Raw genomic sequence first — 27315 nt, forward strand, 5'->3', positions numbered from 1 at the left:
ATCCAACCAGGGAAAGGGGACCATCAGCTTAACATGGAATCTGAACCACGTCATTTCTGGTATCTCCATGTATCACTGAAACGTGAAGGCTAGGTTAAATTGCAGATTAAAAAATCCAGTGTCCTACTGGGCTATGATTCTGTGGCATCTTGGTTTTCCATCAACTGATTTACGTCTTGACTGCCAGGCCTGATCCTTGGACTTAAAGATTGGATAAAGGGATCCTCTTAATGAATTCTACAGTAATATCAACATGTAGTAACATAATATTGATTGATGTCTATAAATTTAATTGAGGAACTTCTTTGACAAGATGAGGAAATTGTCAAGCAGTTGTGACCATGCTGTTTAAATGATTATTACATCAGGAATTCATTGTAAGCATGAGTGAAGTTGACTGGATTGTGTGGTAAAATATATTTCCTTTTTACAGTGCCCAGATAAACCCAATGTAACAAACAACATTGTGTGCACAAGCTGTGGTGGAGCAGGTCATATAGCAAGAGATTGCAGGCAGAAAAGACCTGGTGCAACTGGAGCCACCACTGGAGATAAAAATAAGATTGATGAAGAGGTAAAATTGTTTTTCATTATAAGCAGCAGTGATCATTTTTTAGAATTTATTTGAATGCACTGTGAAGTATGTGAGAAGTTTATAAAATACTATCCATGAGCTCTCGTATTAATCAACAATGTTCTGTAGTTAAAATGCTTTGTAAATTTTAGATTTGATTACACTTACTACCATTACCTCTTCTCCCTCTCCCTTTTTGGCCCTTTTTTAATGGCATCTCCTTGTACTCATTAGAAGAATTTTTGGATATAGTAAGTGGGTAGTTTCCCCAACACCCACCAAAAATAAAATAAAAATATTAAGTGTGGTGTAATATTTTGTGTAATGTAATATCTTCTATAGACACCTTTTATTAACTTGACACGTTCCACATCATTACGAAGTGTGGTATTCATGATCTACGGAACAAGTTTTATAAACACAAGTGTCCTTAATACAACAAACAGCTGCTGCTGTGTGCATATACGTTGAAAGATTTTCATAATAGTAATATCACAAGCATAAAAGGTCCGCTGTGGTTATTAACACATTTCTCATCCTCTTTGAGAGTTGCTTTCCATTAGAACATTCTAAACGGGGTACTAGCAGTAATGGTCAGCCCGGGTGGCTGACTAGTGGGATAAGGATATCAGTAGAACAAAGTGGGAATTATATCAAAATATTAGAAGTAGTCACAATCAAGCTACAGTAGCCCATTACATACAGTATTGTAAGGTGTCCGCCACATTTTACTTGACTGTCCTTTATTCTCTGACCAGAGGGCAGTGGTTTCCTTGCCATCGGATTTGCCCTCTATTTTGCAAGACGACGCAACGACTGTGGTTAAGGTCTTAACGGTTTTGTGTCCTGTCCAATTTGTTGCCTCGGATTTTAGGGAGAGGATTTTAATGTGTTGCTGGGTGACTGGCTCACCCAGGTTTTAGGTAAGAGGTTCGCCAGTCACGATTACCTACTTGTTTCACTTCGATTTCTGTTCTCTTTTCCTTGTGTTTTCTTTCTTTTTTTAGTGTGATTCTTTTCAGCTTGTTTTGCCTCTGTATGTGGGGACTTGGAACTGCGTCAGGCCTGTGTCTTTTAGCCGTTCTCCTTGTTTGCTGTCCATCTTTGTCCATTCACCACACGTGTTCCTGTTTCCATGCGTTTGGGCGCTGATGACCACGCTGTTTAGTGCCCGAAAACCTCAAACCAGACACTCACATACGCACACACACGAATTAGTGTGTTTTATGCAGAAGTAATTGAAAGCCCATTATAGAAATGACTGTCTTCAAAAGCAGTGTTTATTTCTATAAATGACTGAGAAATTAAATTAGTGTTGAAATAAAACACAGTGAGCAAAGAAAGGTGGCTACAAGTCACTATTGTGAGTGTGACTATCATTAAGGCAGTGAATCAGCGTACTTTCCCACCCTTCCAGACACTGCAAACCTGTAGTACAGGCAGCTGTGACCCAACAAGCCAACAATGAAAATCTTGCTTACCATGCTAATACTACATTAAATTTTCAACAACTTTGCATATAGTCTGTTTTTTCTGCTTTGTTCTAAGACTGACTGTGAACTGGAATGGAATGTAATTTTTGCACAAATCTTTAGGAAAAATCAGTGTTTAAGCTCATGATAACAGCAAAGAAAACTTGAAATGCAGGAGATGTTGTAAAATGGTATTGTTAATGATGGGAGGCATTATATTGAGAGGATAGGACTTCTGTTGGGACCGATAAAATGAACGTAAAATGTGGGAATGTAAAAATAGGGTTTTACTGTGTAGTTCACTGCATACCGTTACTGTAGTAGCAAAGCGTTACTGATACTTAGTCTCCCCCCTGATGATTTATATGCCAAAACTGGACTCTTAAAATTAATATTTGATAAAGAAAAATCTTACTTTCTTGCCTAAACGTTGGTGTGTCTGTTGTTCAGAATTTCCGTGTAGGATACATTCTGGTGACTTACTCATAGTTCCTCACTCCACAGATGATCTTAAGTACCTTATGGTGCGGTCATTCTCACTACACATCTTTATAGCATTCTACATTTGTGCTCAGGAAAGCAAGTTATTACCATTGACTGGAGCATCCCAGAACGGTGTTAAAATCAGCAAATAAAATGATCTTCCAAATAAGATAATTATCACAAACTGTTATTTCAGACTGAGCAATTCATTGACACACTTTAGAACGTTTATTAAACAACCTAGGCACTTTAATGGCTCACTACTTCTTCTCTTTTGTTGCCAAGTCTAATAGCCAGGCACCTGTCTCACAACTGCTGCTTATATCTAAATTCGGCAGTTCGCCTTTCTTGTTCTTGCATTCAAAGGGGGTACAGGACCGTTCCAATGATTCTTGAGAAGCTACCATTATATTTACTGCTTTGGGTTCCACACAGTGCAAAGGTGAGCATTCGTCTTGTGTTTCTTGGCCATGCTGTATCTACAGTATCCAGTCGACGACATAGCCAGGAGAGGTGTGGCCTGGCAAATCTCCCACAAGCAACTCCTTATTCTCACCTCTGCACATGCACTCTCTCTGAGGGGAAAAAATCCTCTCTCACCATGCTGCCAATAGGGAAAGACCTTCACCAACATCGTAGTGCCAACCTCTGAAAAATAGTGTCACAGTCAGAATAAGATTAAACAAATTTACACACTAAAACAAAACAATAGTTTCCAAAATTGGGGATCCGAATTCTGCTGCCTTGCAGTTGCGTATCAGAATGTCAGCGTTGCCATCAAGCTAAGAAGTCACTATTCTGTGTTGCAATAATTAAGTATCTACACTGTTTTTCTGCCCTTGATCATCACCTCACAACTCAGTGTGGTTTTTTTTTTTTTTTTTTTTTTCATAAGCTGTAGGAATAGCATGGAGCAAATTTCCATGTGTATTTAGATAATATGTGCTTTGTGCTGAATGCTGACAAGGAATAAATTCGATTACGCTCACTGTGGTGGTACACCACGTAATTTGAAAAAATAATATCAAAGAATTTCGCAAATATAACAAAACTGACATTGCAACCAAATGAATATTATTGCAGAAAAATCAAAAAGACCATGTGATCAACTAATATGGTCTGTGGTTGTTATTGGAATCCCTGTTCCCTTTGCTAAAGGATCTCTCTCTCTCTCTCTCTCTCTCTCTCTCTCTCTCTCTCTCTCTCTCTCTCTCACTCTCACTCTCACTCTCACCTTTCGTTTCTTCGTAGTGTAAGAAGCCATTTTGTGATGAGGCATGAAAACATGTAAGTTTCATGTAATATTTAAACTAAATATAATCAAATATTACTCAAGTGTCGCCAACGTCTTACTGTAACACGTCCTATATTCATGAAGTGAATGGCATAAACTGTTTATGCAAATTTTATTGGGGAACATTGGAGCAGAGGGGAGTGCCATTGTTGGTTTTTGTTTGTTATGTAAAGTTGGAGTTAGTATTATTCTGCCTGCTTCACAACTGGAAAATTATTTACGCCATGGACTCAGTTACAGTACTTCTAGCAGTTAGTTTGCCCAACAAGCTGTTTGTATATCAAAAGTCACCACCAACACACAATATTCCAGATATACAGCTGCAGTTTACTTTTGTTAGTTGTTATTTTTACTTTTGTGAAAATGTAGTGCTGAGGAGATTCTCGCAATATCCGTTAAGTGAGTATCATAAAGCTAACTGAAATCACGTTACATGAATATTGTTCAGTATTAGAAAAAACTAGTATTACTGTTTCAAAAGAACCACCAATCAAAAGAAATCTACATTTACATTTATTTTTAATTTTTTGTCAAAATTAGCAAATGTTAAAATATTTATTATGACTCTGGCCATTATCATTTAGAACAATGGCGTTCACCTCTGCACCAATGTTCCTCTCTAAAATTTACCTAATTTATTTACGCCATTCACTTCATGAATATAGGATGTGTTCAAGTAAAACATTAGTAACACTTTTAAGTAATATTTGTTTATAATTAGTCAAAATATTACATAAACTTACACGTTTTTGTGCCTCGTCACAAAATGGCTTCTTGCACTATGAAGAAACAAAAGGGAAGTGTGTGTGTGATCCTTTATCAAAGGGAGAAGAGAGAACAATAACAATCACAGATCGTATTAGTTGATCACATAGTCTTTTCGATTTTTCTGCGATAATATTCATTTGGTTACGACGTCAGTTTTGTTATATTTGTGAAGTTCTTCAATATTATTATTTCATGTTACGTGGCATACCACCACATCACTATTACAAGCCTACAATGCATGAAGAGAGAGATTTCTACTTACTGTAAAGAAAACACATTAAGTTGCAAATAGGTACAATTAAGACACAGGGTTTCTGGCCACAGCCTTAATCGGCAAAAGAGTAACAGAAACAGAGAAATACAAACCATTCCTACACACAAGCAAGCACATCTCACACACATGACAGGCAGCTCAGGCCAGAATGCTAATTATAGTTCTAACATTTATGAGCAGTATTGTACACACTGTCATGTAATTGTTCCTGTGTAATGTGACAGTAAATTCAAATTTAAGCCAATGCCAGCTTTTGTACTGTTTATCATTTGTGCATAAATATATAGTGTCAAAATTTTTGGATTTGTGTGTGTGAAAACTTACTATTATTGTAAATATTTCCTTACTTTCAGTATATGTCGCTGATGGCTGAATTGGGAGAAGGTCCACCTCCCAATCGAGATGGAGACAACAATGCCAACAATCGTTTCAATAACAATCGCCGTGCCACAAACAATTTATTTGAGCGTCAGATGGCACCACGGGCAATAATGGCACCACCACCACGAGCAGAGCAACCAGCAATGCCTACACCACCTCAGTTGATTCCTAATACATTACCTCCGCCACCCTGGACACCAGGCATACCTCCAGCAACGAAACCAGAAGCAATGCCTCCTATGACACACATTCCTCCACCAGTCTCCACAGCAGTTCCCATTCCACCACCATGGCAAGCTGCTGCAGTACCGCCACCCAATATGCTTCAGGTACCTCCACCTCCACCACCAGCTGTCCAGCCTCCTCCTGTCACTTCTGCTATTGCCACTTTAGCTCCATGGACACAACCACCGCCACCAGGAGCTCAGCCTCCACCAGCAAATGTTCCACCTCCTGGTCTACCACCATGGCAGCAACCACCACCACCTGTTGCTGCTGTGCCACCAGGGCCAGTACCACCACCTGCACGTGCACCTCCACCTCCCCCACCTGCTGTTTTCCCCTGGCATCAGGGTTATATTGGTGTTCCTCCACCACAACCTCAGCCTGTCCAACCACCTCCACCACCACAGCAGCAGCCACAGCCACAACCTCAAGCACAACCTCAGCAACAGCCACCACCGCAGCAGCAGCAGCAACAGCAGCAGCAGCAAGGCAGTGTCGATATCAATACAATTGCAGGGCTTCCCAATTTATTGGCAGCTCCACCTCCACCACCTCCAAGTTAACACATTGATTTATTTATATGAAATGTCATAAAATGAAGTCCACTGAGAAATTCTGATTTCGAAGAATTTGATTCATTATTTTGTTTGCAATTTTCTGCTCTGGGGACAAGAATCTTGTTAGGAAGATGATATTGCTTTACACTCTGTGCTGTCTGTATTGCTGGGTGCTAGCTAAATCATTTCAGCAATGTAGAGAGAATATTTCAGACAGCAGCCTTCCTTAAAATAATTTCCACTTACGTGTCTTGTAGTGACAATTGTCACTTTCTTGTACTTTGTGTATAGAGTAAACAAAATGTCATGGTCTTCGATTAGATATATCACTATTGTATCAAGCTTTGTGTATGTTCACACAGTTTACATAACTCTTTCTGTCTTTTCTGTAACTCATATGATCTCTGTAGTGTAGTATATTTAGTGCAGTATGTTGGAGTGTGTGAAAAGCATGTAGAGGCAAAATGCTTCAGTGGACTGGCCAAAATTGCCATTAAGCACTAGATTTTGTAGATGGTTATTTAGGATGGCTAGATGGGGCACTAGAATCCCCATCCTGTGGAATAGTTTGCTTGAATCACCATTTTTTATCTTAATGATTATATAGAAAAAAAATGGGACTTTTAATGAACCATGTAATTGGTATGACCATTAAAATACCAAACAGCACCTCACCTGCCATTAAGTTAATTTTTGCATTGAATATTTTTATTGTGAACTATGATACTTCAATAAGAATAGCCCACTGGTTTAGTGGAAAATCATGCTGCCTTGTAAATGTTTATATAATAAGCATTCATAATGTTTTAGAGTGACATAATTCTAAATCATTTGGATAGTAAGTCTTAATATTTCACCTAACATTGAGGTGGTGTATATTCTTTATTACAAGTGATGTACAAAGAATGTGTATTTACTGTGGCCTGTATTATTTTTTGTTTTGTTTTTGGAAACTATTGGTTTAAATAGCCAATAAACTGTATAAAACTATTCTGTATTATTGTTGTAGTGGGTCATTTAACTTAATATTGCACTTTCAATGTTGTGGATTATTTAGCTTGCTGTAAGTTTACGCTTAACTTCTGCAAACACCATGATTGTCTTTGAAGGAGTTTCTTACTAATGACACTATGCACAGTGAGGGAATTGCTTAGTGATAATCTAAGCGTGTGATGTTTTAACAATAGAATGCTACTCACCATAAAGATGACATGTTGAGTTGTAGACAGGCACAACAAAAACACTGTTACAATTCAGCTTTTGCCCAAAGACCCTTTTTTCTGGAAAATAAAACATGAATACATTCACACACAGGACCACCATTTCAAGCAGCTGGGACTGGACTTTCTGAAGAAGGTTTTGTCTGAAAGCTAAATGTCTAAACAGTCCTTTTGTTATGCCTGTTTGCAAGTCAGTGTTGCTATCTTTACAGTTAGTGGCAATCTATCCTTTTCTGAATATTGGTCATTTTCCAACTTGGAGTTTTTCTATTGTTTGATGATATTTTAAATCGTACAGGTTGTGTTGAAAGGAATTGGGTAGTTGCACCAGACCTTAATTCCATTCTTTTAAATCTTACATGTTTTATTGCAATGAATTAGGTGGCTGATTAATAATACAAAATGAAATCATCACAGTAACATAATGCTCAATGTAGTCAGCATGATTTGGATTTGAAAGTATCCCTTCTTGTAATGAAACATGTAATTGGGTGTTAGAATGTCGAATGTCTTTATTCAAACAATGCAAAATCCATGATGGAGTGTAACAATACCAGAGAAGGAAAGTTGCTATTCACCTATATAGCGGAGATGCTGAGTCGCGATAGGCACAACAAAAGATTCTCAAAGTTATAGCTATCGGCCATTTAAGGCCTTTGTCAGTAGTGTACACACACACACACACACACACACACACACACACACACACACACACACACACACACACACGTCTGCAGTCTCAGAGAGCTGAAACCACACTATGAGCAGCAGCACCAGTGCAAGATGGGAGTGGCGACCGTGTGAGAGTAAGGAGGAGGCTGGGCCAGGGAGAGGGAGGGATAGTATGGTGGGAGTGGCAGACAGTGAAGTGTTGCAGTTTTGACGGAGGGCAGGAGAGAAGGTAGAGAGGGAGTAAGCAGCAGAAAGGAGAGAAATTAAAAGACTGGGTGTGGCAGCGAAATGACAGCTGTGTAGTGCTGGAATGGGAACAGGGAGGGGGATGGATGGGTGAGGGCAGTGACTAACGAAGGTTGAGGTCAGGGACTAACGAAGGTTGAGGTCAGGAGGGTTACAGGAATGTGCGATGTATTGCAGAGAAACTTCCCGCCTGTGCAATTCAGAGCAGCTGGTGTTGGTGGGAAGGAGATGGCTACATCAGTACCTCTGTCCATATCAAACCTACTAACCACCAGCAATACCTCCACTTCGACAGCTGCCATCCGTTGCACTCCAAGAAGTCCCTTCCGTACAACCTAGCCACCCACGGTCATCGCATGTGCAGTGACGAGCAGTCCCTCTCAAAATATACCAAGGGTCTCACTGAAGCCTTCACTGACTGTAATTATCCTCCCATCCTCGTACAAAAACAAATCTCCCGTGCCTTATCTTTCCAGTCTCCCACCACCCCCCGAAGTCCCACAGAGGAGCATTCCCCTTGTAATTCAGTACCATCCGGAACTGGAGCAACTGATTTACATTCTCCGCCAGGGTTTCGATTACCTCTTGTCGTGCCCTGAAATGAGAAATGTCCTGCCAACTATCTTTCCCACCCCTCCTACCATGGTATTCCGCCGTCCACCAAACCTACACAATATACTCGTCCATCCTTACAAAACTCCTGCTCCCAATCCCTTACCTCATGGCTCATACCCCTGTAATAGACCTAGATGCATGACATGTCCCATACATCCTCCTACCACCACCTACTCCAGTCTGCTCACTAACATCACCTATCCCATCAAAGGCAGGGCTACCTGTGAAATCAGTTTTGATTTACAAGCTAAGCTGCAACCACTGTGCTTCATTTTATGTGGGCATGACAACCAACAAGCTGTCTGTCCACATGAACGGCTACCAACAAACTGTGGCCAAATAACAAGTGGGCCACCCTGTTGCTGAACGCGCAGCCAAACATGAGGGATATCATCTCAATGACTGCTTCACAGCCTGTGCCATACGGATCTTGCCCACAAACACCAGCTGTTCTGAATTGCACAGGTGAGAAGTTTCCCTGCAATACATCCTACATTCCTGTAACCCTCCTGACCTCAACCTTCGTTAGTCACTGTCCTCACCCATCCAGCTCCCCCTCCCTGTTCCCATTCCAGCACTACACAGCTGTCATATCACCGCCACACCCAGTCTTTTAATTTCTCTCCTTTCTGCTGCTTATTCCCTCTCCACCTTCTCTCCTGCCCTCCGCCGAAACTGCAACACTTCACTGTCTGCCACTCCCACCATACTATCCCTCCCCCTCACTGCCCTAGCCTCCTCCTTACTCTTACCCAGTCGCCACTCCCATTATGCACTGGTGCTACTGCTCGCAGTGTGTTTTCAGCTCTGAGACTGCAGACGTGTGCACTAGTCACGCGCACGTGTGTGTGTGTGTGTGTGTGTGTGTGTGTGTGTGTGTGTGTGTGTGTGTGTGTTTCCTACTGCCTTAATGGCCGAAAGCAATAATTGTTTTTTCTTTTTTCCTTCTATTGCAACTCATTTTTTTTTTCTTTTTCTATTGCAACTCAGCATCTCCACTATATGGTGAATGTCTTTATACATTTTTGTGGGAAAATACATTTTAAAGTACAAAACTTCATTAATATTAGAAACTTAAGATGGATTGCCTCATACCTCATTTTTAAAGTTTTGGTTGCAAATTTCAGATGAAATCAAAGTATATTTCACTGTCTAGAGTGAAGAAAGCTATGCAGCATTTTCAAGTTAAAATCTTTTAAGCAACTACATAGGTAGTAATTTGTGGAACCACGTATGTTCAGTTTAAAATGTTTCTTAACTACAACTCATCAGTTTTTGAAGACAGAGGTTACAATCAATGAGTGTCTTCTGCTATCATCTTTTAATTTCTCTCCTTTCTGCTAACGTAGAATTTTAAATAAATCGTATAATTTATTTACAGTGGAACTTAGATTTTACGTTCTCAGATTTTACATTGTTGCAATTCTAAATCACAAATTTGTAGCCCCTGTGAAAAACCGATATCACTCCACATCCCACTTCACTTTCTTCTTTTTGACATTGATATGACTGAGTTATATATTGCACAAGACAGATTGTTTGCACCACAAGTGGTGGTGCAGTTAAGGGAATATTTTACACCATTGTGGAGAGGGAGACGAGATAGAGGAAATGAACTAATCTACAATTAATGTTGCCAACACAACTTGTTATTACACAGCTGTTGCTAGGTTGCAGCGGTAATGGAAAAAACAACACAGTCGGTGTGAAGTGTTCTGAACTGAGCCAGTACACGACGAAGGGACCCAACCACACCCTTTTCTTGTGGCACTTATAACTCAGTCTCATCCAGTGTACTGTATTCAGCAACAATACCAATCATTAACCTTTTAAATTCAAACACTGAGTCTCGTAGAATGTGCTAGGTTATAATCGAGGAAATGTCTCATGGTTCCAGCTAGTGAACTGCTATTGGTTGGTGACTTGTTAAATCACCTTGTAGGCACCACACCACACACACCCATGTAAAATGAGCTCGCCTATTGGGTGTGTGGAGAGGAGTGGCCCTTCAACGATGGGAGTGCAGGTAGGGGTGAAAGTATTTTGTGAAGTGTTGAAAATATGATTTTTGTGCAGATGATATGCTATGACAGAGATGTGACATGGAAATAGAAAAATGGTTTTGTGATAGCTCATTGTAAAGGTAGGCAACACTGACAGAGGGCATGAAACGGAAGTGTAGCACCTGAGCTTTATTTTAAATTTACGTTTTATACAGTCTACAGAAATTCACTGGGCCGACTTCCAATAAGCTTGTATAGCCAATTGGGGAAGTAAACTAATTTTTTCACATCTTTCTCTCACCAACCCTAAAATAACACTATAATAGTGGTGAGCACATGAAGTGCGGCTCATAAGAAGAGCATTACACAATACCAGCTATGGTGACAAGAGTTTGTCATTAAGTAGATATTCACATTTATGCTTTTGGTTTCAACACTTAGCTGCTGTGATGTTTTTGATTTAACACATTCATCACACTGTCTGCACGCCATAGGGGGGCACATGTTTTGGCCATGTGGACGGCACCTGTATCCCGTGTGGGTGCCGCTTTTGAGGTTGCTGAAAGGTATTTTTTACTGCCCTTAATAACTGACACCTTTGAGAACTGCAATAGTTCATGTTTTGTCCACTAGTTCCATGAGTTCTGTGTATCAGTTATACTAGTAGCATATAATTGTATAGCAATATGTTCTTTGACAACATTTTCACGTTGTGCACGTCCGTAAATTTGAGATTGTGTATGAGCATTTTGAGCGAAAATGACAGCTAGAGGCCTCTGGGAAGGTGAAGTTCTGGACATTTTATTCAAGGAAAATTACTCTGATGCTGATGCCAGTGACGACGCCAGTAATTACGAGCGAGAAAGTGTTCCAAGTGACGAATCAGTTAATAGTTTTTATTTTTTCTCAATTTTGTTGCCAATGATACAGAGAATTTGTACCTAATTTGAATTATGGTTTTCCATTAAATGAGGAGCTGCAACAATCAGAAATGTGACTGTAGGTCTTACTCAACACAGTGCTGACAACTGGTAGGACCACAGTCTCAGCTTCCAGTATTCTTTGAACTTTTATTAGTGGTGGTGGTATCCTAAACATAAAGACCGAGACAAAGCGCACGCAGCAATGAAACGGCGAAATGAAATAAAAAGGAACTCTGTGGCACAGATGGATCCAGTAAAACTACATGAACTTTTTGCATGTTTATGTTCATGCTGCATGCCAATGATAACGTTTATAAAAAATGAGAGGAAAACCACGATCCTCTTCATAAAATTGGATCTGTGTGGGACTTTTAATGTCAACAAATGCAGATCCAGTTTCATGCCATATGAAAATTTGACTACAGGTGGAAAATATTTGCCAGTTTCTTGGACGTGTTGGCTTTAGGGTTTACTTGAAAAAATGAACCTGACAAATGTGGCATAAAACTTTATGCTCTTTGTGATGATGCAACAGGCTAAGTCGTGAACAGCAATGTTTGCACAGGATCAGCAGGGAGGACTGACAACTGTATTCCAGTGTTAATAGACAGACTGTTCTCCATATTATGGTAAAGACCACTGTACTTACCTGGGCGGCTATTACACTAGTGCTCCTCTGCTGGAGATGGTGGAGAAAAATACATTAGCTGTTTAAACTGTAATGAAAAACAGAAAAGGTTTACCAACAAGCTTCAAAACAAAGAAACTGGAGCAAAATGAAATGGAACACCAGGCTACTGCCAAAGACGTTCCAGTCCATTCAAAAGATGGTATTACAACAGTAATGAAACCAGATGTTGTGATTGACTATAATATGAACAAGACTGATGTGGATCAGCTCTACAGTTACTATCTATTTGCATGAAAAAACAATGAAGGGCGGGGGAGGGGAGACTTTTCATTCATGTTTTTGCAATGTTTGTCATGAACAGTTTTGTTTTGTACAGCAATGTCAGTAAATGGAAATCTCTCTTGTGGACTTAATAAAAAATGTTAGCTTGAAATTTGTAGCTACAGGAGGAGACTTTCGCTCTTCAGAACCAACACAAAGCACTAGCCTGGACAGTAATTTTGGTCGTCGCTTTTCAGAAAAAGTACTTCCCACTGTCAGCAAGGTAAATACTACATGTTATTGCAAAGTTTGCTCTGACAAAGGGACCATCAAGTGGATGAGGAAAGAAAACAGATGGTGGTGCAAAGACTGCAATTTAGGCTTCTGCCTACCTCAGTGCTTCCAGGATTACCACTTGAAAGTGAATTATGTATAAAGTATATGTAATCATTTTATATCATAAAATATTAAGTAAAAATCATGTTAGGAAATGTAATATATTTTTTCCGGGTGAAGGTTTTTCATATTTTTGGTAATGCTGGTCCACCTCTACCGATGCAAACATATATACATACCAAACGAGAAAGTGCTAGTATGAAGTTTGAAATGATGCTAGAAATGTGCCTTTGAGGCACGTGGTTAATGTACACTTATTCATTAAAGTTGCTTGAAAATCACCAGTACACCTGCACAGTCGAGGTGCATACATAGCGATGTGGAAAGTGTTAATTGAATGTGTTCATCAATTTTTGCTTTTTCTGGATGAGCACAAAGGATGATAACTCAAAAACGTTTGTTTTGAATGTGTAATTTGTGGTCGTACAATGTCGGAAAATAGTATGATTGTCTAGCTAGCCACTTCCGTTTTGCCCTTGTGATTCCCTACCCTGAAGTAGCCTGAACTATCAGAATGCTGGACTTCTATGTATTCCTATGCATCTCACGAGTAAGAAGACACTACTTTCAAACATGAATAATTTTTAACGATTGACACTGTTGTGAGTAAATGAGAAATTCCTAAAAACGATGGCAGCCGAAATCTCTTTCCAGATTTTGGCTTCATTGTATGTTGTGGATTATTTTAATTAAGCTTCTTTCCTCTCTGAAATTTATTCAGTAGTTAATTTGTGATTGGCATTTTTTAAGTACTTCAATTATGAATACACCAGAGGGTTGTTTCGTCAAAGGATCCGGAATCTGCTATGTGATTCGTTACTTATTTTCCTATTCAACTCGACCTTTGTTTTTCGTGTTCTGTGGTCATGTGTCCCGGCATGTGGTGGTCTTAGGAGTGTTCATAATGCGTTAAAACTGCACTTTCAAAATGTCTGAGTCTGAGACAGGTACATTGACTATAGTTAATTCATCTCTTCCATTATAAAAAATAGTTCATGCATAGACAAGGAATCAGAAATTAGTCCTTTTTATTTGAACTTGTGGGCAAGAGCATGGTGATGGTGGTGATAATGGTGTGTGTAGGGGGGGGGGGGTGGAACATACTTTCTGTGCTCGCTTAGATGGGATTCTGTGGCTTACATATGTGCCTGGTTCAGCGCACTATGACGACAAATGGAAATAGGCATAACGGGTGTCAATTGGGCTGTTTACGTCTTAGCACTCCCTGCTGTCTCATGGGAGCTTGCTAATCGTGTATGGTGGCAGGTAGTCCCCCTTTCAGAGACTCAGATGGATTTGCTCTCCACTTGTAGAACTGCCCTCTTCTTTTTGGCAGACAGGCAAAAAGCATTCCATCCTAGAACTCTGCCATGGATGAAGTGAGCCACCTCAGTTTGCTCAAAATCAGCTAGTGGCGAGCATTGTCATTCCTCTCAAGTCCGAAATGACCAATGCCTCTATTTAATCTATTGCGATGTAGCTCAAACCAACCCAGGTAATGGTTGCTCGCTGGCTGATTTATGAACACTTCAAGAGCTGGACATTTTACAGTTCGTAACCTAAATAAAATAACCACTCTTAGTTTCACACAATAATATACACTGGTGCCACAAGTAAACACTACAGTCTAGCTTCCAAGGAATTCTTGTCTATTGAATTTCCAGTCACATTAAGTGACTGACAAATATGATGTTTGGGACCATTTAGAAAATTTATTTAAACACATTTTAAGAGTAGCAATAAGATCCAGTCTTATTGGAACTTGAGGTGGTCTACTGCTTCTTTCTTTCCTTCTTACTGCTTATTGTAACTTAGTCTTATGCCTCTAAAATTAACCAACATCCTCCAAGCTGTTTGAACAGGACACATTGCAGAACCTTAGTACTTAGAAATTAGCTCAAGCAAACGTGAAGATTTTCACCTTTGTAGAACAGAAAGCGAAGTGATTTATATCTAATAGTGGTTCACTGATAAAATGGCATTTAAACCTTTCTGTGAGTAACAAGTATGACTTTGTAATACAAAGAAATTTTATACAAACTCATTTTCTCAGCTTTTAAAAATGTTCGATATTAAGCCAAGTGGCACTGGAGCTCGTCTGGATTCTGTAAGTTACGAGGGCTATGCCAAAAGTTTTTAGCAGAACGTGTGGAAAAAATTGCAAAAAAACGTTTACAACTTTTCAAAATACTCTCAATTAGCATGTGTACATTTTTCTGCTCTGTGAAACCATTTAGAAAATGTGTCAGTCCAAGCTTCTTTTGGGATGTCACTTAGTGCACTCTTGCACACTGCAATGGCCTCTTCATCTGATGAAAACCGCTGCCCTCGAATTTTTCCTTAGTCTTAGGGAACAGAAAGAAGTCACAGAGGGCCAGGTCAGATGAATAGGGGGGATGGGGTAACACACACTTTTTTCTTCTCCAGAATGTCCATCATTCTGGCAGCCCTGTGCACAGATGCATTGTCGTGATGCAGCAGAAGGTGCCCACTCTTGGACTTTGGATGCTGTGACTTCCATGTGGCCATGACTTTTGGAAGACAATTGTTCACGTACCATTCAGCATTGACTGTATGACATGTGTCCAAGGTCACAGACGTGAGATGCCCAATCTTTGTAAAAAAAAGTTGCCACTATTTTTTTTCCAGAGCTCCAATTTCGTCAAACTTTTGTGGGTGGTTCCTCCCCTGGAAAGCACCACACAGAAGACTGTCTCTTCATTTTAGGGTCATAATGGTAGACTCACATTTCTCACGTTTCATCACCTGTGACAATATTGTAGGTGTCTTGGGACTTCCTTCCATTGAATTTTTCGAGCATGAAACGACACCAGTCCACTCTCGCCTCCTTTTGGGTTTCTGTCAGGGAATGTGGCACCCAACGGACACATCTCTTAGTAAGGCCTAAGTGACTATGAACGGTGGTCTATGCTGCTGTTGATCCAATATTTAGGGTCCCTTCAGTTTCGCAAAATGTAAGATGTGGATCTTCTTTGATCATTTTTCCACAGCATCGATGTTTTCCGGAGTCACAGCTGTTGCTGGCCGACCGGGACAAGGTTCATCTTCAATTGACTGCCAAGCCCTCGAAAACTCGTGAAACCAATTTCCAACTGTGGCCCTAGAAGGGGAAGCTTCACCAAAAACACACAGCAAAGAAGAATGGCATTCTTCAGCACTCAAACCATTTTTATAATTGTAAAAAATCATGGCGCGAAAGTCACAGCACGACAGCTCCATCCTGTACCGTCTCTGACTCAGCACTGCCTGTGCTTTCTTACTGCGCTGTGTGGGGATCACCTCTAGCCAGGGGCTGCGTGCACACGTCCCAAGGTCAATAAACATCGCTCTTTCGAATGAAAACAACCCCATTGTCCTCTGCCTTACGGTTTACGGGCTGCTAAAAGCTTTCAGCATAGCCCTCACACTGGGGAGTGGCAGCAATTGGATTCTTGTGGTTATGAAAGTTTGCTCTCTTGCCTGTAGATCCTATTATTTATTGCTGTATTCAAGTTCTGCACCTCACCACTTATTCGAATGAGTAAATCCTCACTCAGTGATTGACATGGCTTTGGACCTTTCCATTCACAACTTCATCTACAGAACCTACGATCGACTATAACTTTTCCTATGTTCCTTCAGTCTTAGATTTCATAGTCATAATCTGTAGTGTTTGCAGTGAGATTTGAACCTGAAATTCGCATACCCATCTATCCAATGTTTCAAGGGTACCTGTCTGCTCATCTACCCTGTCACTTGCCCATTAAAACTGTCAGACCTACTATTTGAATTTCTTAGGGTCTAGCAATTTTCCAGCAACATTCTGTCCAACATCTGGTCTTCAGCTTCTATGTTCGTATTTAACAAAAGGTTTTGGACGTCTAAGGCCTGACTGAGTGAGATAGCTACCTCGGCATTTTGTGACTCAAATTTCTGATTGAGAGTGCTAGGAAGCATCGGCTTCAATACATATGAGTTTGAATTTTTGTTAGCTGAGGCATCACCGATTACTGTCTGCAAAGGATTGAGCCTACTGCTAATGACTGCAAAAAGCAACTTCTCGTGATTAATATAACAGAGGGAGTACAGTCATTGTGCATAGAGATCAGGCTAAAAGGAGGCTGAATCTACACATGTGGCTGATCAGTATTTTTGATCCACCAGTGAATATTTTGATTGCATCTAGCTATGTGGTGATTTAATATCTTGAATATGTGTAATGTTTCATATTTGCAGTGAAGACGGATGTTGCAGGAATGAAGTCGCTGAAGAAAGAAAACAGTTTTGAAGTGCTGGTTCACACGATGAAAGGGGTAATAAGGAAGTATTTCTGTTACATAGAGATTACTATTTAGCAACATGCTGTTTGTTTCAGTAGATAGACGTTAATTTGTTTGAAGCGGCTTGTGTGACCCTGGAAATTTTAGTGATTGTAGGCTTCAGATTTGGATTCTTGCATCATAAATTTGTCCAACCAGTACTGGCACTGGACATGCAGAGATATTTTAGCTTCTTCCAAGAGCAAAGCATTGATCTATGTTGAAGGATTTACTCCACTGCAGACTGTAACTGTGCAGTACTATATTTTTACAATTTAATGTTCTGTGAACTAGATGCCAAAAGATGAGATTGTGATGTTCTCTAATTGGGACTACACCAGGGACTGATAAAGGAAAAATTCTGGTGGATTGAACACCATTTTTGTTAAGTGTTCAAACAGTAGTTTCCGCAACACTGAAGCTCTGAATGAAGAGTAGGAAGATAATTTAAAAATTTGGTCAATATGCATGGGTTAGAAACGGCTCAGATATTGTCTGTGTTCTGTATTGTTAGGAGACATTGCCTGAAGTTTTTGTTTTTTGGGATACATATTGCAGTGAGATGCAAAGTAACATTGTTATGAAAAGCAGTTCTTTTGACTTAACGACATTGACTCTGATTGTTTCCAGGTGTTCTGTACAGATTGCTCTTGTATATTATGCTGAGTTGCTATCTGTACATTTGATTTTAAGAACTGAATGGGACGAGTTCCATTTTCAGTTATGACTTCTCACTAGACCTTAGCGAAGTTTACATAAACATTTTCTATGCAAAATGGTCCATATGAAATTCTTAATTTATTTATGCTCTCATTCACAAGAAAACAAACACAACTATAGTCATATAGTGAGTAATTCTTGACTTTACGTATGATCTTAATGGTTCAAATCTATTTTTATCTCCTTTCATGGAGGATACATATTTTTTGTGCTTGGTAAAAGTCATTGCCTCTGCTCATCACCCATTGGTACACAGAAAAATGGGAGGCAAATCAAAAAATTTTAATCTAAAGGCTGTAATGAGTTGACATTCATGACCCAAAGTAGATGATAGTCTCATGATACTGGGAGTGAGCTGTAGAATAGAAACTTCCTGTACAAGCTCTGCAGTACCAGCACTGGATTGGTAATTTGTGTCTCATCTGCATTGTTGTACAAAATGAGTGGAGTTTTTGACTGGAATAGTGAATGTAGATATGTATTACACAGACTTGATCCTTTGTCACTGCTTTCAAAGACCACCCCACTATAACACACGTATCTGGCCATCCTGATTTAGGTTTTCCATTATTTCTTTAAATTGCTTGAGGCAAATGCTGGGGTGGTTCCCTTGAAAGGTCATGGCCGCCTTCGTTCCCTAATCCTATGGGACTGATGTAATTGTTGTTTGGTCCCCTCCCACAAATCAACCAACCAACCACTACAACACACATAACACTAAGAATATGCAGTGTAGTTTCAGCTCTCTGGGGCTGCAGATGTGTGTGCAAGTTGTGTTTGCATCAGCGTGTGTGCGCGTATGTGTATGTGTGTCTAGTGCTGACAAAGGCTTAATGGCTGAAAGCTATGAGTGTGTGAATAGCACAACAAAGGCTTAATGGCTGAAAGCTACGAGTGTGTGAATCCTTTTATTGTGCCTATCGCGACTCAGCATCTCCGCTATATGGTGAGTAGCAACTTTCCTTCTCTGGTGTTGTTACATTCCATCTTGGATTTTCCATTGTTTAAGAATAAGCAACATAACTATTGACGCTGTATCCACAGTTCTGATTTACTGTTTGGCAACATTGTACAAATGTGTTATATTGATTTGAGTACACATCTCATTGTTGATAGCACAATTGTTTGCTAGTTGAAGTGATGCAATAACCTTACCTCCATACTCTGAATCTCTGATCAACCAAGATTGAGCCGACATAGTGTATAACTCAGTGCAGTGCTACATAAGTGGGTAGGTAGTGAACATTCCACTGCAGAGGGGGTTTGATTAGTGTCGTTCTTGAGGCTTTAGTCGTGTAATAGATCACAGGAAATTTTTTTTTATTGATTGCTCATAAACAAGGCGGCTCCACCACAATAAACAATTGCTTGATGCGATAAAATCTGGGATCCTAACCTACACAGCTGCATACGCTTCAGTCGGCTTGTATGGGAAAGAGCGGCAGGAATTCATACAATCAGTAACGATGCTTCTACACACAGACAAAATTGCTGTTTTAGAGTACGGTAATTCAGAGAAAAGGGAAGACAGGCAGAGTTTGTGGCAACATCTCAGGATTACCTTCCCACATTGCTATAGCTTGTTCGTATGTGCATTACTGATTGTCTCATCACTGAGAGAGAGAGGAACTCTCCTGCTCACAGCATTGATTGACATTATTATTTTTCTGGTTCCAGCCCATGAAATACTGGCCAGGGTATCGTACCAATTAGTGTTTTTGTTCCCCACAGATAAGTAGGATTCTCAGCCATGTATGTAATACCTCTTTGGAGCAGGGTGTTTTCCTCGATAGACTGAAATATGCCATTGTAAAACCATTGTATAAAAAGGGGGATACGTCGGATGTCAACAACTATCGCCCAATCTCTCTTCTGACAGCTCTATCAAAAATTTTTGAGAAAGTAATGTATTCAAGAGTAGCCTCCCATATATGTAAAAATAAAGTACTAACAAAATGTCAGTTTGGTTTTCAGAAAGGCTTTTCAACAGAAAATGCTATATACGCTTTCACTGATCAAATATTAAATGCTCTGAATAACCGGACATCACCCATTGGTATTTTTTGTGATCTCTCAAAGGCCTTTGACTGTGTAAATCATGGAATTCTTTTAGATAAGCTAAATCATTATGATTTGAGGGGGGCAGTGCACAAATGGTTTAATTCATACTTAACTGGAAGAATGCAGAAAGTTGAAATAAGCTGTTCATGTAATGTTAATACAACAGCTGATTCCTCAAACTGGGGGGGCTATCAAGCACGGGGTCCCACAGGGTTCGGTCTTAGGTCCTTTACTGTTCTTGATATACATTAATGACTTACCATTCCATATTGATGAGGATGCAAAGTTAGTTCTTTTTGCTGATGATACAAGTATAGTAATAACATCCAAAAACCAAGAACTAAGTGATGTAATTGTAAATGATGTTTTTCACAAAATTATTAAGTGGTTCTCAGCAAACGGATCCTCTTTAAATTTTGATAAAACACAGTATATACAGTTCCGTACAGTAAATGGCGCAACTCCAGTAATAAATATAGACTTTGAGCAGAAGTCTGTAGCTAAGGTAGAATTTTCAAAAATTTTAGGTGTGTCCATTGATGAGAGGTTAAACTAGAAGCAACACATTGATGGTCTGCTGAAACGTCTGAGTTCGGCTACGTATGCTATTAGGGTTATTGCAAATTTTGGTGATAAGAATCTCAGTAAATTAGCTTACTATGCCTACTTTCATTCACTGCTTTCGTATGGTATCATATTCTGTGGTAATTCATCGTTGAGTAGAAAAGTATTCATTGCTCAAAAATGTGTAATCAGAATAATTGCTGGAGCCCACCCACGGTCATCCTGCAGACATCTATTTAAGGATCTAGGGATCCTCACAGTATATATATTCACTTATGAAATTTGTTGTTAATAATCCAGCCCAGATCAAAAGTAATAGCAGTGTGCATAGCTATAACACCAGGAGAAAGGATGATCTTCACTATGCAGGGTTAAATCTGACTTTGGCACAGAAGGGGGTAAATTATGCTGCCACAGAAGTCTTTGGTCACCTACCAAACAGCATCAAAAGCCTTACAGATAATCAACCAACATTTAAAAATAAATTAAAAGAATTTCTAGATGACAACTCCTACTCATTGGCTGAATTTTTAGATATAAATTAAGGGAGGGAAAAAAACTAACTTAAGCATTAGTGTCATGCAATATTTTGTGTAATGTAATATCTTGTACAGACATCTTTCATTAACCTGACACATTCCACATCATTACGAAGTGTCGTATTCATGATCTATGGAACAAGTATTAACCTAATCTAATCTAATCAGATGGGTTGTGTTTCAAGTCCTAGCTTTATCTTATTTGAAATGTAATAGCTTTATTCTTAGAATAAAATAATGCCAGTACATGGAATACCAACCATTTCTACAAAGATACCCTGACTGGTAAAAATTGACCCTGATTGACTGTACTAAGACTTGAGGAAAATAAATGTAGTGCTGTGATGGGCCAGGAGCTGCCTTGTCATTCATTAGTGGATGTATTAATTGGTGACACAATGCAACATGGATACATATCCAAGGTAATAAGGGACAAAGCGAGAACTGCAAGTTCTTGATTCCAGTGAGTTCTCATTGTTCTTTAGAATTGACGTCAGTCCTCGGTTTTCAGTTTTCGCTTGGTAATGTCAGAACATTACTGACACAAACATTTATATCATTGTGGCAAGCACAGCTGATGAGACATGTACACTATGTGATCAAAAGTATCTGGACATGCCCAAAACATACGTTTTTCATATTAGGTACATTGTGCTGCCAGGTACTCCATATCAGCGACTTCAGTAGTCATTAGACATCGTGAGAGAGCAAATGGGGCGCTCTACAGAACTCATGGATTGGTGATTGGGTGCCACTTGTGTCACACGTCTCTACGTGAGATTTCCACTCTCCGAAACATCCCTAGGCCCACTGTTTCCGATGTGATAGTGAAGTGGAAACGTGAAGGGACACTTACAACACAAAAGCATGCAGGCTGACCTTGTTTGTTGACTAACAGAGACCTTTGACATTGAAGAGGGTCATAATGTGTAATATGCATACATCTATCCAGACCATCACACAGGAATTCCAAAGTGCATCAGGATCCACTGCAAGTACTATGACAGTTAGGCGGGAGGTGAGAAAACTTGGATTTCATGGCCGTGCAGCTGCTCATAAGCAACGCATCCCTCTGGTAAATGCCGAATGATGCCTCGCTTGGAGTAAGGAGCATAAACATTGGACGAATGAACAGTAGAAAAACGTTGCGTGTAGTGATGTTATCCAATGTAACACTATAACATAGTGCTTCAGAAACAATTTTAAGATGCTGATGGTCCTAGATTGGACTCTTGTGAAGTACTTAAAAGTTTTAATTTTTAAATCTTAATCACAAAATCTGATTATTATTTTCTTTCAATTAACTGGTTTCATTTTTTCATTTTTAATCCTTCACTGTATCATTTTAATCATCATGGCTTGTTATTTGCTCCTATTTACAATGTGGCGATCCAATGGCAGGGTGTGGGTATGGCAAATGTTTGGTGAACATTATCTGCCATCGTGTGGTGCCAACGTTAAAATTTAGAGGCGGTGGTGTTACTGTGTGGTTGTGTTTCTCATGGATGGTGCTTGCACCCCTTGTTGGTTTGTGTGGCTCTACCACAGCACAGGCCTACATTGCTTCCCATTATTGAAGAGCAATTCGGGGATGGCAACTGCATCTTTCAACAAGATTGAGCACCAGTTCATAATACGGCCTGTGGCGATGTTACACGACAATAACATCCCTGTAATGGACTGGCCTGCAGAGAGTCCTGACCTGAATCTTATAGAACACCTTTGGGATGTTTTGGAACACTGACTTCATGCCAGGTCTCACCGACCGACATTGATATCTCTCCTCAGCGCAGCACTCCATGAATAATGGGCTGCCTTTCCCCAAGAAACCTTCTAGCACTTGACTGAACGTATGCCTGCGAGAGAGGAAGCTATCATTAAGGCTAAGGGTGGGCCAACTCCATGCTGAATTCTAGCATTACCAATGGACGGCACCACGAACTTTCAAGTCATTTTCAGCCAGGTGTCCAGATACTTTTCATTACATAGTGTATTTGAATTTTTGCTTTGGTATGGTAAAGTTGATGTTATCCAGTGTAACATTATAACATAGTGCTGCAGTAACAATTTTAATATGCTGATTGTCCTAGATTGGAGTCTTGTGAAGGACTTAAAAGGTTTAATTTTTAAATCTTAATCACAATATCTGATTATTATTTTCTTTCAATTAACTGGTTTCATTTTTTCATTTCTAATCCTTCACTGTGTCATTTTAATCATCATGGCTTGTTATTTGCTCCTATTTTTCTTTGTATCATTCGTATTTCATTTGTAATCTTTGTCCATGTGATTTTAAATGTTTCCATGTATTAACTGCACTTTCATTTCTTCCATTATATCATTTTATGTTTTCACCCATTATTGCATTAATTTTTCCATTCCTCATGTTGCTTCAATTTTGTATTATTTGTAATGCTTTCTTTCATTTGAATCCTCATGAGCGTTATTTTGTCCATAAGGCTACAAGATTTTAAATGATTTATGACGATTGCCATCCAAAAGATCTCTGTTTTCGAGTCTCGCTTCTCAGTTCCCATTGTGTATTATTTTCCTTTGGCCAAAATGAGACTAAAGTTTTTGGTTCTCAGACTTTTTTATTTGTGCTTGCTGCATTTTATTTCAGGAATTCAGGCAACGTCATTGATTTCTTCATTGGTTAACAAATTTGCATGTTGAACTGAAATATGTCTTAAAACATATATTTGCAACATCAAAATCATAGAAGTATCGGAGGACGTCTTCCGTTAACTTTCAAAAATTTTTATTAAAATGCAAGTTGGTAAAATATTTTGCAAAGAAGTTCTGATGAAAAAAATGAAGTTGTTCAAGGGCTAATGATATGGCAAATGACAGTAATCTCTATGGGCACCGCACAAATATGATTAAAAGCAGCTGGTAAATGTCACACTTGTTGGGTCTCTGCATGTGCAGATGTCGGAAGTCGGCACTGAGTGACCGTTTCTGGTCTCAGGGTAATGTTAGTGACTCTTCTAGCGAAGATCACGATACGAGTCCTGCAGGGGCATGGATTTTAATATGTGTTGTTGCTGAGCACATCCTTTGTATGGATCAGAATGATTGTGTCAAACATTAGTTTGTGTCATTCACCTCCTTTATTTCTTAATTGATAGTCCTCAGTGTCGATGAACTGCATTGTTATACTGGCTGAAAAATGGGGGGTGGAAGTCAACACTGACTACTGTAAATGATGTAGCTGACAGTTTCACACTTGCGTTTCACAGTTCTTTACTTTCAGTTCACTACCCCCAATATTACACAGTTATATGGCCAGTTTACTATTGGTAAATTTTGATAAGCCTCATTAATTAGTTGCAGGCAAACATCAGCATATTGCTACAATAGTTTACTGCCGAACATGTATGAGCAGTAAGTACCTAACCACACAGTTCAATATTTCTCAAATAAATTGAACAGACAGTCTAATTGTTTTAGCACACAGCCTATTGGTGTTACACTACCGGTAATTCCACTGCATCATTGTTATGCCAACTGATACAGACATCCCATCTGAAAATTGGACATGGACTCACTGTCTCGGGATAAAAAACCAGGCATTTATATATCCTCACAATAATGGGCACTGAAACTATACATTGTTCAATGTTTAAGTTACAGAAATTACAATTTTAAAAATATCTCATTAAATTAACTGAATACATTGAAAAATGCCTTCTTTCTAACAGTATCTTCTACCACAATGTTTAAGCTGAATTATTTGTGTAATTTTTATATTTTTTATTATTATTATTATTTTTTCATTATTTATTTTATGGCCTTCATTGGACCACTCTAGTCAAAAATACAAAGTTGTAAACAAGTTGTTACACAGGGATACAATTTGGCTCAACAATAACTTAATATGATATTTAGGTAATATAATTATTAGAATCTATTCTTATATAAAAGGTGTTTTGCTCTTCTGTCTGCCCAATATTTCTTCATTCTTTCAGATATTTTCTTTCTTCCTTCATCTGAGGCCACTCTTCCTGTACTCCTTTTATTGATTTTCATTTGTAGCCTGGTTTGTGGATCTTGCAATATTCTGATTCTCTCCGTCTTGTTTTTTATGTCATCTACTGTAATTTGGAGTTCTTTTACATCTTCCTTAATTTCTGAGATCAATTTAATGTAGCTCTTGCTATTCCACAATTTTTGTATTATTTTTTTACTAATTCTGTTTTCTTGAGTTCTCATCAGATGTCCAAAGAATGAGATGCGTTTCTTCCTGATTGTGCTCATGACTGGTTTTATTTTCTTATATACTGTTTCATTTGATGCTATTCTCCAATGTCCATTTATTTTATACTGTTTATTTATACATGTCCTAATTATTCTTCTTTCTATTTTTAGTATTCTATCAATTTCTGCTGTATTAGTTGTTTTGAAGATAGTTTCAGCGGCATACGTTATTTCTGGTTGCGTAACCGTTTTATAGTGTTTTAATTTTGCATCTGTAGATAGGCTTTTTTTGTTGTATGTAGTTTTGGTAATGTAATTTGGGTAGTTAAGTTTTTTATTCTATTCTGCCATGATGACTTCTCATTTAGATTGTATGTTATTATTTTGCCTAAATATTTAAATTTCTCAACAGTTTTTAATTCCTGTTCTCCTATTGTAATTTTGTTTGCAAGTGGTGGATCAGTTAGCACAATCTCCATTTTTTCAAATGGTATTCTAAGGCCTACTTTCTCTGCTATTTCTTGTAGTGATTTCACTTGTTGCCTGGCTTCTTGAACGGTGTTGGCTAGGAGAGCAAGATCATCAACGAATCCCAAGCAATTTAAGCTAATATCATCTTTTGCACTTCCAATTCTTACCATCTTTGGATTGTCCTTGTACCATTCTCTCGTGTATTTCACTGCACAGTTGAACAGTAATGGTGATAGGCAGACACCTTGTCTTAAGCTTGTTTTTATGAGGAATGGTTTCGAGATTTCTTCTCTAAACTTCACTTTTGATTTGGTGTTGGTTAGAATGAGTTGTATTATTTTAATTAGTTTTGGATGGAGTCCTAGATTTCTTAAAATTTTTAATACTGAAGGTCTGTGGAGACAGTCATATGCCTTCTTAAAATCTACAAATGTTATTGCCTGAGGTTTGTTCCATTTCTTGTTGTTGTTGTTGTAGTCTTCAGTCCTGAGACTGGTTTGATGCAGCTCTCCATGCTACTCTATCCTGTGCAAGCTTCTTCATCTCCCAGTACCCACTGCAACCCACATCCTTCTGAATCTGCTTAGTGTATTCATCTCTTGGTCTCCCTCTACGATTTTTACCCTCCACGCTGCCCTCCAATACTAGATTGGTAATCCCTTGATGCCTCAGAACATGTCCCACCAACCGATCCCTTCTTCTGGTCAAGTTGTGCCACAAACTTCTCTTCTCCCCAAACCTATTCAACACTTCCTCATTAGTTATGTGATCTACCCATCTAATCTTCAGCATTCTTCTGTAGCACCACATTTCAAAAGCTTCTATTCCCTTCTTGTCCAAACTATTTATTGTCCATGTTTCACTTCCATTAATGGCTACACTCCATACAAATACTTTCAGAAATGACTTCCTGACACTTAAATCTATACTCGATGTTAACAGCCTTCTCTTCTTCAGAAACGCTTTCCTTGCCATTGTCAGTCTACATTTTATATCCTCTCTACTTCGACCATCATCAGTTATTTTACTCCCCAAATAGCAAAACTCATTTACTACTTTAAGTGTCTCATTTCCTAATCTAATTCCCTTAGCATCACCCGACTTAATTCGACTACATTCCATTATTTTTGTTTTGCTTTTGTTGATGTTCATCTTATATCCTCCTTTCAAGACACTGTCCATTCCATTCAACAGCTCTTCCAAGTCCTTCGCTGTCTCTGACAGAATTACAATGTCATCAGCGAACCTCAATGTTTTTATTCCTTCTCCATGGACTTTAATACCTACTCCGAATTTTTCTTTTGTTTCCTTCACTGCTTGCTCAATATACAGATTGAATAACATCAGGGAGATACTACAACCCTGTCTCACTCCCTTCCCAACCACTGCTTCCCTTTAATGTCCCTCGACTCTTATAACTGCCATCTGGTTTCTGTACAAATTGTA

At 39.0% G+C, this 27315-nt stretch overlaps 1 protein-coding gene across 1 annotated transcript in view; it reads left to right on the forward strand.

Moving 5' to 3' along the window:
• The window catches only part of LOC126365735 (splicing factor 1-like), a 33274-nt gene extending 26256 nt beyond the window's left edge, over positions 1-7018 (forward strand). The window contains exons 8-9 of the mRNA XM_050008188.1: positions 434-574; positions 5219-7018. Coding sequence (XP_049864145.1) covers positions 434-574; positions 5219-6034 — 957 coding nt within the window. The 3' untranslated portion in view covers positions 6035-7018. The remainder of the gene's footprint in view (positions 1-433; positions 575-5218) is intronic.
• Positions 7019-27315: the final 20297 nt, after the last annotated feature.

This window comes from Schistocerca gregaria, chromosome 1, assembly GCF_023897955.1.
Source record: "Schistocerca gregaria isolate iqSchGreg1 chromosome 1, iqSchGreg1.2, whole genome shotgun sequence".
NCBI classification, from domain to species: Eukaryota; Metazoa; Arthropoda; class Insecta; order Orthoptera; family Acrididae; genus Schistocerca; species Schistocerca gregaria.